General features: G+C 38.6%; 1 protein-coding gene across 1 annotated transcript in view; it reads right to left on the reverse strand.

Annotated features, from left to right (window-relative positions):
• Window positions 1–12800, reverse strand: part of slc13a4 (solute carrier family 13 member 4) — a 38137-nt gene that overhangs the window by 21900 nt on the left and 3437 nt on the right. The window contains exon 2 of the mRNA XM_023285388.3: window positions 5256–5384. Coding sequence (XP_023141156.1) covers window positions 5256–5384 — 129 coding nt within the window. The remainder of the gene's footprint in view (window positions 1–5255; window positions 5385–12800) is intronic.

A 12800-nucleotide genomic window follows, 5' to 3' on the forward strand; every position in this document is an offset into this window, starting at 1 on the left:
GAACATAAACAAAACAAGACTTAAGGAGACAGGAGGAAGTGATGGGGCCTTTTTGCTTCTCTCCCTCCTTCACCCTCCCTCGTTTGGATCAACACTTACAGTTTGCCATTTGTTCTTCTTAATCTGCTCTACTTCCCACCCGCAGGGTTCATGGCCCTGCAAGGTTGTATAAGCCCACGTCGCCTCACCTCTCACCTAAAACCGGCTGCATTTTCTCCACTGTTTTATCCACAACTACATCTTTCTCCATCTAATGATTACAGTTGGATTCTAGTTGGGGACCTTTGCCACGCTGTTGTATGTCTCTACGGTATTCGCTCCAAAATTAAAATCCAAAGAAAGTGGCAGTTAGAAAGAAACTACATGTTAGGATGGAGCCCAGGTTCCTCAACTGCCATGATGAATATAAATTCTATTTAGAAATGGAAAAGAAGTAGGAATATGTCCAGGAACTAACACCTACTTTACAGAAAACACTCTACTTCTTATCCTACCTGAAGGAGCTGCAGACTGGTAAAGAGAATTAGTCGAGGAAAAGATTAAAATACTTAAATTCTCAGTGCTGACTCATGTAAACTGTAGCAGCAAGACTGGTTTAACAAACACACAATAACTGCTGCACGTGTAGTTAACAGACTACCCTCTACAGCATCTAGTTCTTTAGCATCTTAGTTAATGATGCTCATCTTGAAACACGGTTAATCAGTGATAATCTCGCTTTTGAGCCAAAAATGCAAAAGCCCTTTCTGACTAACTTCAATGCATCAATTATGTCTTTCATCTTAAGAAAAACTTGGAAGACTTGATTTTTTTAAATACAATAAGGTACTGTATGGAAACTTTAATCAGATTAAATAAGGCCTAAGTTTAAACTACTGCTGTTACAGTTAACTCTTGAGTAGCGATGAAGATTGAACCTCTGCTGTTAATTAGCAGCATTTAAGCAAGTAGCTGAAAAGGGAGAATTCAGGAAAAAAATGAGAAAAACATAATAGACTGAAAATGTTGCATAAAGCTCTCTGCTGGCATATTTATGGCCCACCATCACAAGCGGCTTACAGTGGTGTTAACAGGCAGCTTTGTCACTATTTGTCAATGCGATTTGATCACATGAGGCATACAGCTCACTTTTTATGTAATGCTAATAATAAAAGTGAAAAAGAGAACAGCGAGTTTAATAGAGAAGTAACTGAGTTAATGGTGTAAAAAAGGGAGTAAATCCAATCAAAGGCAAAGCAACACAACACGGTCTGGCAGCGGTGTTAATGGCAGTGCGAGACGCTGGGTGTGGCATGTGTGAATGTATGGACTTAAGGAAGAAAAACACTGAGGAACTTGAGTGGATAAGGATGAATATTATCAGGTCATCATGAAACCTTCATAGCTCAGTGACGACACCTCTGGTTTACACAGACATGCAACAGGACAACTATCACTGTATCATGAAAAACCCTCATGGAAACTCAGACACTACCGTTGAAAAGTTTGGGGTCACTTAGAAATGTCCTGATTTTTGAAAGAAAAGCATTTTTTTCAATGAAGATAACATTAAATGAATGATAAATCCAGTGTAGACATTGTTAATGTGGTAAATGACTATTCTAGCTGGAAACAGCTGATTTTTAATGGAATATCTCCATAGGGGTACAGAGGAACATTTCCAGCAACCATCACTCCTGTGTTCTAATGCTACATTGTGTTAGCTAATGGTGTTGAAAGGCTAACTGATGATTAGAAACCCTTGTACAGTTATGTTAGCACATGAATAAAAGTGTGAATTTTCATGGAAAACATGAAATTGCCTGAGTGACCCCAAACTTTTAAAAGGTAGCGTATATATCCAAGAAACCTCTGACATACTTCAAAGCATACTGAAACATGCATATAGACCTGAATTCTTGAAACATACTTGGAGCACAGAAAGGTCTTTCACACATTGGACTTATGGTATATCCGTATATACAGCAATCTGATCAGCTGACTCTTACTACCAGAACTGTAACTGTTTATCTGCATTGTTGCAAAGCCCTACACAGTTTACCACCTGCCCTAAATAACAAATCTTTCTCTTACTTTCTAGGCACATTGAGTGACTCTACTGGATGGTATTCTCCTCAAATGGCCTTTTTTTCATTGGAATGTAAAGTTGATTGAGTTCAATTGTTTTAATATATGCTATTTTCTGGCACAAAGAGACAAACATGGGACAAAGAAATTGCAGGTGGAGAGAACAGAACCTTGGTCAGCTTATCAACACAACTGCCACAACTTGTGTTAAATTTGAACAGAGAAACTTTTTTTGATTCAGCGTTACTTACACTTTATGACAACATCAATATTTCTAATGTAGAGTGCTTAACAAATTTATTAGACCACCACCCAATGTAAGATGTTTGCACCCACAGTGAAGCATGGTGGAGATTCCATTATGTCAGGGGTGGGCAATTAATTTTCATACGGGGCCACATGAGAAACTTTGACGGTTGTTAAGGGCCGGACCAGTACACGTAAAAGCTCTGCTCAATATATATCTCAATAAAAACAGTAAATGAAACAATACAATATAATGAAAATGTGGAACACAGAACACAACTATTTAATGAAAGATTTAGTTTTTTCATTCAAACTATGATTGCTGCCTATTGAGTTGTAGATATTTACTATCATAAAGACATACTTAAAATGTGAAACTGATTTTCCAAGTGATTTAATTACTTTTCAGCAGTCACTGTTTTTACAAGCAAAGTAAGTAAGCCATCACTCAGAATTTATTCTAAAACAATATGACCATCAGCTGGCAGAGATTTGAAACTTGCCTTATGTCAGTTTTTGTTCATCATGAACGCTATGAGGTGTTGTCAGTTTTTCTAAATCTACATTAAGATGACTGTGAAGCATAAAGAAAGACAACAGCTCCCCACTACACTTACAGCAATGTTCAATATATCTCAATAAAAACAGTAAATTACACAACACAATGATGTACAATGCCCAACTCTTGAATCTCTGCTCTCAGATCCCAAACTCGTTTAAGCATCTTGTCCAGGCTGATCCATCTGACATCTGTCTGGTAACCAAGGTTACCATGTTCACTATCATCTCCTCCAAAAAGACAACAAACTGTCTGTAATTCAATGCTCTTGCCCTGATGAAGTTAACTACTTTAGCTACAACATCAGTCACGAGGTTGATTTTTAGCACTGACTTACACACCACCTCCTGATGTATAATACAATGCAAAAATATCAGTTTCTGTTCTGGGTTTATTTCAGTCACTTTATCTTGCATCCGTTTCAAAAGTCCAATATTTTTCCCTGTCAAATTTGGACAGCCATCAGTTGTAACACCAACCAAACTCACCCATTTTAGTCCCAGCTTGTTCATGCGTGTATTTACCTCAGTGAACCGTCGTGGTTCCCTTCATTGGCTGCACAGCTGCCAGCTCGTCTGTCATCTCAAAGGTTTTTGTTAGTCCACGTACAAAGATGAGTAACTGGGCTGTGTCACGGACATCACAGCTCTCGTCCAGAGCCAAGGAGAAAACATCAAAATCGTCCACTTTGTTGTGCAGCTGAAGCTCCAGATTTTCGGCGCTGCTCTCCACCCGCCTCGTTACGGTTCGCCTCCAAAGGGGCACATTAACGAACGCTCCTTTCTTCTCCGGGCATATAAACGCTGCAGAGTTCACCAGACATTCTTTTATAAACTCTCCATCAGGGAATGGCTTACTGTTTTTGGCGATTTTGTAGGATATTAGAAAACTCGTCTTGACTGCTGCATCCCTTGATGTGAGCTTTGGTAAAACAAAGTCATTGCTGCTTTAGCAGTTTAGCTAGCAAACCTTCAGACATCCTCCCCGCTCTGCATCAGTCAAATGTTTGTACTTCTCCGCCATGTTTGGTCTCGTAGTGTCGATTCAGATTATGATCCTTGAGCACCGCGATCTGTTCTCCACAAACTAGCCCACAGCTTTACCTCTGACTTCAGTGAAGAAATACTTGGAAGTCCGTGCCTTGTTAAAAACTCTGCATTCGGAATCGATCTTTCTTTCTTAGCCATTAGCTGACATCTTCCGGGGTTGAAGCTGACCAACAAACCAATCAGCGCATAAACCTTATGCTAAGTACGGAAAGCACGCGCGAAAAAACGTTAACTTAGCAGATCTTTCAAAATAAAAGCAGTGCAGCCGTATTGCTTGCATGTATTGTGATAATATATATTTGCATTGAGTATTTTCCAATGACCTCATACGGGCCAGTCAGGGTCATCCGGCGGGCCGGATGTGGCCCGCGGGCCGTAGGATGCCCAGGTCTGGTCTACATTAACGCCACTTGTTGGGGTTCTTCCAACCTTATAATAGGAAATTTTCTGAAAGCTCTGAGGTTCCAGGTTGTGACATGTTTGCAGAATTTTTAAGAAATGACAAAGGAAATGGATTTTTCAGTGGAAGCAAACAATATATTGTCAAATGGAGTTTGTCTTCGCAGTATTTAAATATCTAAAGAAAGTGTCTTATCTTTTCATTATGCCTTTGCATTCCCATAATACATTTTCTGCTGGTTAGCTTGCTAAGCAGTTAGCCTTGGTGGTGGCTAATTTTTGCCACTCAAATTTGGCAACATTAATCATACTGATATTAAAAATAACTGTAAATGGAAATATAGTCAATATGGGATAATATAAAGAAGCATACCTAATTTCACCAACCACAACAGGCAGACTTTTAAAAATTTTTTTCAATGAAATAGGTCTCATAATGAAGCTAACTGCCAAGGCTCTAGCTAACAACATTGCAGCTAAATGTGGAAAGGTGGAAGGATAAACACATAGGTAGCTCACATAAGAGGTGGTGGAAACAAAACTGAACAGCAACGGTGAATACTGGACATTTATTTGTATGGTCACAAGAAAAACACCAAATAATTAATGTTAGCTAATGTTGCCAATGTAAGAGACTGAGCCACATTTTCAAATACAGTATGATAACAATACAGCTAGAAACACAACAGGAACATTTTCATGAGAAAAACTAGTTAATAAATGTAAAAACATATAGCGTAGGCTACGTTACACTTAGCCCAGTGAAAGTGTTTGGTTCCGACTATGCCGTTCCTCCATAGTGTTTTGCTCTCTATCTCAAAATTTGATCAGCTCTGTTAGCGTTAGCAACTGAATTCACCAACTCAAATGGAATTTAAAAGATTATCTGAGAATTGAAACTCTAAACAGACAGACGGACAGACTGACGGACTCACCTCGCTTGACTTCAGCACTCCAAAGAGCGGGTAGAGGAACGCTGGGACCAGAGCAGCAGCACCCAAAGGAACAGCCTCGGACACCCAGTAGACCGCCGTCACCATCAACACGTATGCACAACATGCCTCCTGCAAACAAGAAAACACACACTGTCTTAGACTTACACACAACAGAGTGACAAAAGTAACTGCAGACCTGTATAATAACAACCTTTCAGGCTTAACAACATTCAGTATATACAAACACATCCGTGTGTACACGCATAAATACACATATTACTAATTTTAGTCCTTGTAGTAAGCCATGCATTTATCCTGTGTTTTCTACTTAGAATCCAACTGGGCTGCACACACACTCACACTGATGTTGCATTAATCTGGTTATGGTTATATAATATCGACATACCAGCCTTTTATGCCACTCTGTCGCAACAGCAGCTAAACTAAAGAGGAATCTCATGACATTTGTTAAGACCTCATGAAAATTAGTTTCATTAAACTTCATTAACCAGAGCTGACACCCACATTGCAGAAAAGTATAATTCCCTCGTCAAGTTTCATGCCAGGACAATTTCAGTCTAAATATAGCCTGAGTGTGTCTGTTCTGTCACAGACACACACAGCACTGCTACAAATGTTTTTAACAAAGGCTGTTAATGTAAGACTTGGATAGCGTTTTGTTTAGTGGTACCCCCCACGTTAGTATCAGACGTAAGCAGTTCCCGCCATGGCCTCATGCTGCGTGAGCCTGTAGTACTTTTACGTAAGAAGAACTTTCAGTGTAACATCTTGCCAATAACAGGTCAGCTAATCTCAAATTAATAAACCCAGAGGGGGGAGAGTTAATCACAGGCCTCCAGCTTGTTTAGACTTGTCCAAACAAGCCATTCAAACCATGGACTTTGTAGAAATCCATTACGCTATAAATCACCTGCTTAATGTTACACAGAAACCTGCGTAAGCTAACTTGTTTTCTGTTAGTGTTATTTAAATTAAAGATTATGGGATTTCCTTTCAAAAAGTCACTAGAATTAATTAATTGTTTTTCCTTGTTCTGAGAAATACACACATGAGCAGGAACAACTGAATCAGGTATAGTCACATGAAAACATAAATACATCTGATGGTCACTGCTGACTTTTTCAACATTTTCAAACAAGCACTTGATCCTCTTTAAAACAGTGGCTACAAATAAGGGTGGTATATTTAATCAAGTGACACATTAAATTGATGGATGGATGGATGGATGGATGGATGGATGGATGGATGGATGTTATGCTGCTGTCTTTGCTATTGAACTTTGTGGTGCCATCACACCAGCATCTAAAAATCTCTCTAAGGCCTTCAGAACAAAGGTGGTGTAGATTTCAAACAACTGTCAATTTATCCAGGACTCTCTGCTCCTGCAAACTGCAACTGTTGGTGTCAAAGTGATGCATCTATAATCAGAAAGAAACTGCAGACATCTGACCTGCATGGAAGACATGCCAGGAAAGATCCTTTGCTCTTCCAGGTGTTTTGGAATGATGTGCTCTGGACAAGCAAATCAAAGATAGAGCTGTTTGGCCACAGCATCAATAACAAGTTTGGCACAGAGACAGCTGCCGGGAGAAGAACCTCAAAGCAAATGAAGTTTCACTGCCTCAGGCACCAGACAGCGTGTAGTCAATGATTCAACTATGAATTCTGTTTCAAATCAAAGGCTGCTTGAAGACAACGTAAGGCCGTCTGTCCAAAAATCAAGACAGATCCACCATGGAATTCCTCAAAAACTTGTTTTGTAATTGTTAAAGCAGCTGACATAACTTTTACAGTGAAATCCGCAGGAAACAGTCATTTGTAATTTGGGCGTTTAGCCTCGGGTTGAAGTTCCATGTTTTGTATCTGGGCAGTTGTATGCACCACTAATGTGATCACGAGTTCAACAAAAAAAAACTGTCCTTCAGAACACGGATGGTGATTATAAAAGATTGTCATATGATGTTTTGGCTACATTGAAATCCCAATGACATGTAGTTGGGGGAGTTGAAACAGGCAGTACATGCAAGAAAATCCTCAAACATCTTGCAACAGAAGGAAAATCACATGGATGAGTGTTCCAAAATTTTACAAGCTAATGTCACAGATTAAATGACAATTATGGACAACACCCATAAGAAGTTACTTCTGCATAAAGGGACAACACTAACTTCTGCAGCCAAGAGTCTACTTTACCTCATCACTATTTTTAAACCATAAAATATTTGACTGGATCCGCATCAACATTGCTCGTACATGCAATGTATTTATGTGACATATCAGTTCATTGTTTTCTGCTCACAAATGCACCAATATCAGATTAAAAATCTGGTTTGTCATCAAGATGGCAAACCAGAAAAACCTACTGCAACTCTTACTTCTCTCTCTGAAAGGACTCCAAAAAACTGTAAACTTTTTTCTGCCATTTATTGTTGTTAAAGAAAGAAACGCTAAATTCCGAACCACACAGTAAATGCTTTGTCATTCAAATCAGCATCCTTGGACACATCAGACATTGTTGCAAAATGATGCGGATTTAAGTGAGTCCACATATTTAAACTGGATTCATAAGAATAAAATCACACAGAAAAATGGCAAATAATTAAATAGCTTGCAAAATGTCTTCAACATAATTCAGAAACACTTCAAAATACAGGGACGGCAGATACTTTATGGGATAAACATGAGTATATGGAGAGGAAAGAGAACAAAACCAAGTTCTGATACACTAAACTGTTTTCAGTTTTTGGATTTTTTTTCTTGAATCTTTGATTTTTAGTGATGTATTGGATCAATAGAAAATTTGAATTGAAATTAAACCCCATAAAAGTTTAGAGGGAAAAATCCCAGAAGCCGTAAAGTTTAGAAATTACTGGTTTAATCTTTAGCATTAAAAGTGTGTTATATACACTACCATTCAAAAGTTTAGGTTCACTTAGAAATGTCCTTATTTTTGCAAGAGAGACAGTTTTTCAATGAAGATAACATTAAATGAATGATGAATCCAGTCTAGACATTGTTAATGTGGTAAATGACTATTCTAGCTGGAAACAGCTGATTTTTAATGGAATATCTCCATAGAGGTACAGAGGAACATTTCCAGCAACCATCACTCCTGTGTTCTAATGCTACATTGTGTTAGCTAATGGTGTTGAAAGACTCATTGATGATTAGAAAACCCTTGTGCAGTTATGTTAGCACATGAATAAAATTGTCTGGGTGACTCCAACCTTTTGAACGGTAGTGTATATAATAAATACCTAAAAAGTAAATAAAGTGGTTCAATAAATGTAGTGAAGTAGAAAGTACAATATTTCTCTCTGAAAGGTAGCATACAATAGAAATACCCAAGTAAAGTCCAAGTAACTCAGAAATGTATTGCTATTTTTACCACTGTTGTGCAAAATTGTTTAAATATCTTTTAGAGGTATAAAATGTAATTGTGCTTTGGTTTTCCAGGCACAGGTTGTCACTCTACAGCCTGTTCTCCTGTTTGGATGTGTTCCTGTAGATTTAACTTGGCAGGAGGAAGGAGGCATTTCCAGGCATTAGGATCAGGCTGAGAACAGAATGAGGTGTTTGGGTTCATAATCAAAGACGGGCTCGCCAACAAAAATGCTACAACAATTTCAATCCCTTCAGAACACAAACCAACTTCATACAGCAGCAACCCTACCAGTGTCCATTTAGCACCTGTCTGAGGAAACACCAGGAGTCTGACTGATAAAATCATTAAAGCAAAGCCATGAGGTTTGACTGTTGACCTGCCAATCACACTGACAAGAATGTACAGAGAAAAGATGTGGAAAAAGAAAAGAATAAACACAGATTACAAAAAACAAATCAGCAGCCCCTGGTCATTGATTATCGACTTCAGTTTATCAGAGTATAGTTGCCGCAGAAATACTGCAGATTCAGCCAGATCATAAAACATTTATCTTCCTTTGCTTTGTTTTTTTCTGATAGTTAAAGCCAAAGTGCTGCAACTTAATCAGACTTTATACTCAGACGTGTCAACAAGTACGAGTCAATACAGGCTGGTGTTCAGATGGAGGGAAGCCTGTTTGCTTTAAGGTCAGACCTGGTTTTAAGGTGGTTTAAATAGGTCAGTAATGATTCCTAAAAATCTTCTTATCTAAAACAGAAACCACACCATGTAGTCCCAAAGCTAAAGATAGGCAACATGTGGGAATCAGCTTCTTTCAGGGTTTCCTTGGACAGATATTCTCAACGTATTTTGAGAAAATCAATTAAAGCGCAACATGAACAGCTATTTTTAGGGACCAGTAAATCCCCGACAGGCATGAAAATGTGATGATTTTTTTTTTAATGTAGGCAAAAGTTCAGTGGATTTTTCCGAGACTGAAAATAAATGTGACACTAGAGAGCCTGAGGTGAAATGGGCATTGGTTGTGTGTGTGTGTGTGTGTGTGTGTGTGTGTGTGTGTGTGTGTGTGTGTGTGTGTGTGTGTGTGTGTGTGTGTGTGTGTGTGTGTGTGTGTGTGTGTGTGTGTCTCAGCAGGTTGTGCTCCATTTACACTGGTAAAGGTTAATAAGTTCAAGCTGTACTGGACCTTTCCCCGGACTTTTCCTTTTATACTGACAAAAGATACAGTGTACATTTTATATTGTATCTCTACACACACGAAACAAGAATTCACTCTTTATACACAATGGAAAATGTAATGTAAGTCATCCATTAGTCACAAGTCTTGAGGAACTCCAACACCTATCTTATACAAAAGCAACCAAGAAAAGGTATAGTATTATTAATACAGCATTAGCATTTTCCAGCTACAACCGGTTTTTCTAGCTGAAAAAATAAAGATTCCTGGAATACAATCAACAATCAGGACACCAAATGCCCTCAAATTAAATTAGTAACAGTGCATTTAATTCGCTACCAGTGTGATTTTTATGTAACATTATGCAACAGTTACCCCTCAGCTCATACACACAACACAGTTCTTCAAGCCAGATGTGTGATTAAGTAAATCTCTGTGACCTAAAGACCTTTTCAGATGAAAGGGCAGCTTTCCTCAGCGTTTTACAGCTGACAGGCCGGTTTCTGTCTGAACATACAGAAGAAACCCATTGATTGTCTCATCAACTGACTGTTATGCATGAGCAGCTTAGGAAATGGACAGGATTGATGTTTACAGACGACTTCTGAGAGGCAGATTAGATCGAAGTTGAAACCAGCGTTCGCTGAACTAATCAGCAGCAGACTAACTGGCCTGATAGATACCACACAGACACACACAATCTCCACTGTATCCATGCAGACAGAAAATATACGAAACTAAGTAAGTACAACTCAAAATTACATCATCTGTAACCATGGCAACCTGGACATCGAAACAGTCACACTTGATGAAAAACTTGCTTGTCTGCTTGGGTTTGGAGACAAAAAAAACGAGAGAGCAGCAGTTCTGTGTGTTATCAGCCGCCACACGGGAAAACACACAAAAAACAAATCACCTGACGACCTACAATGACCTTTTCTGTAATGACATACAGTAACGTGTATACATACGTGTCCTGCATTAAGTACTGCATGTGTAATGATTACAATTAACATAATGTATATGGAAATATACAATCTGTCTGTATCATGATCAGGATTGTTTTGTATTTTATATGCTTTGCAAATACAAATTTCTTTGTATACCATGCAAATAAAGTACACTGAAATCTTAAATGTAAATGTAAATTGAGCACAGTAGGGGGAGAGGTCCAGCACTCAAACACCCACACACAAACTCATACACTCGACAATGAATACCTATTTTATATTATTCTCTTTATATTTCTATGTGTGACTTCCAACAGCTTGTCAGGTCATGTATGCAGGCTACAATGTACCAGTGAGAGTCTATGGCCACGCTAGCAGCTCTTTGAGGTTGACAAGCTAATTACTGCACTTAACGCAAAGTGCAGCTGAGGCTGATGGGAAATTGTAGCAGGTATTTAGTCATAAACCAAAGTAATGATGTTTCAGTTTTGCCCTGAGCACTAAGGATCACCAGAATTATTACAATTCATCACATCTGTCTCAGATTCCAGGCAACCATCTAAATGACAAGATATTTAGCTAAAAGCCACAAATGTCAACCTAATGGTGACACTAGAGGAAGAATCGCACATCTTCAAATATCTACACAAAGCTGACTTTAAGCCCATCCAATAACAGAGGAGATGTTTCAGTTCTGACCACAGCAACCAATAGAGTTTGACCAATAAATCAATGTCATTAGTCAATATTGACCAGTTATAGATAAACCAGTACTGTGGTATGTTGCCCAGTTAAAAACCTTTTTCATTTGCATAACATGAAGCAGGAGCAGATGCTTGGAGTAGTTTGGAGCTCTGCTGGACAAACCACACTACCGTTCAAAAGTTTGGGGTCACTTAGAAATGTCCTGATTTTTGAAAGAAAAGCAGTTTTGTTCAATAAAGATAACATTAAATGAATGATAAATCCAGTGTAGACATTGTTAATGTGGTAAATAACTATTCTAGCTGGAAACAGCTGATTGTTAGTGGAATATCTCCATAGGGGTACAGAGGAACATTTCCAGCAACCATCACTCCTGTGTTCTAATGCTACATTGTGTTAGCTAATGGTGTTGAAAGGCTCATTGATGATTAGAAAACCCTTGTGCAATTATGTTAGCACATGAATAAAAGTGTGAGTTTTCATAGAAAACATGAAATTACCTAGGTGGCCCCAAAGTTCTGAATGGTAGTGTAAGTCAACACATAGCTTGTCCAGTAGAGCAGCTCTGACTCCATAGGTAGCAATCCTTCTAGCACTCTCTGTAGCGCATGTAGTAGAGTATGTGGTTCGGAGTCAAGCACAATAGTGCATCACGTATTGCTAGAAACTTAACAAACAGGATGATTTAATGAAAAGTTCTGTGAATGATACAAGTCAGAACCCAGTGTTTTGTATTTACATGTCATTGCACCCCATGTAGTCGCATTAAATCACCCTCACTCTGTGGCTGTTACACAACCATTCATGTGCCATTTAAAAACCATAAAATGACATGAACTTAAAATGTGTAGACATGGCATGCAAGATGTGCAAAATATACCTTAAGTTACATGCTATTTATTCAAAATCCCATGATAATGTGTTTTAATTCAATTCATCTCACAGCACTTAACATAGTAAGGTGTTTTAAAAAACAATGGCTCCATCAGATTCCCATCTCAACACAACTTTAACAAATATATCAGTTAATACATTGATATGGAGATTTTTTACAATCTAAAAATTCGTCTTGGACCAGTATCTAGCATCCACTCCACAATTAGTCGGGCTCTAGTGGCCAACCCTAGGCAGCTAAAGTTGAATGGACCGTAATGTAAGACACCTGGCAACAACTCTTTGTATCTCTGTACATAACTTTTGGATCAAGCCACCATTTGTATGAACACTCTGCATATCTGCCACCGACTCTGCTTCTCTGTTCTGTGTCTCTGGTTGTGACCTGGCCTGACTGCATCCTACAGATGTTC

Source organism: Amphiprion ocellaris, chromosome 21 (genome assembly GCF_022539595.1).
Source record: "Amphiprion ocellaris isolate individual 3 ecotype Okinawa chromosome 21, ASM2253959v1, whole genome shotgun sequence".
Classification (NCBI taxonomy): domain Eukaryota; kingdom Metazoa; phylum Chordata; class Actinopteri; family Pomacentridae; genus Amphiprion; species Amphiprion ocellaris.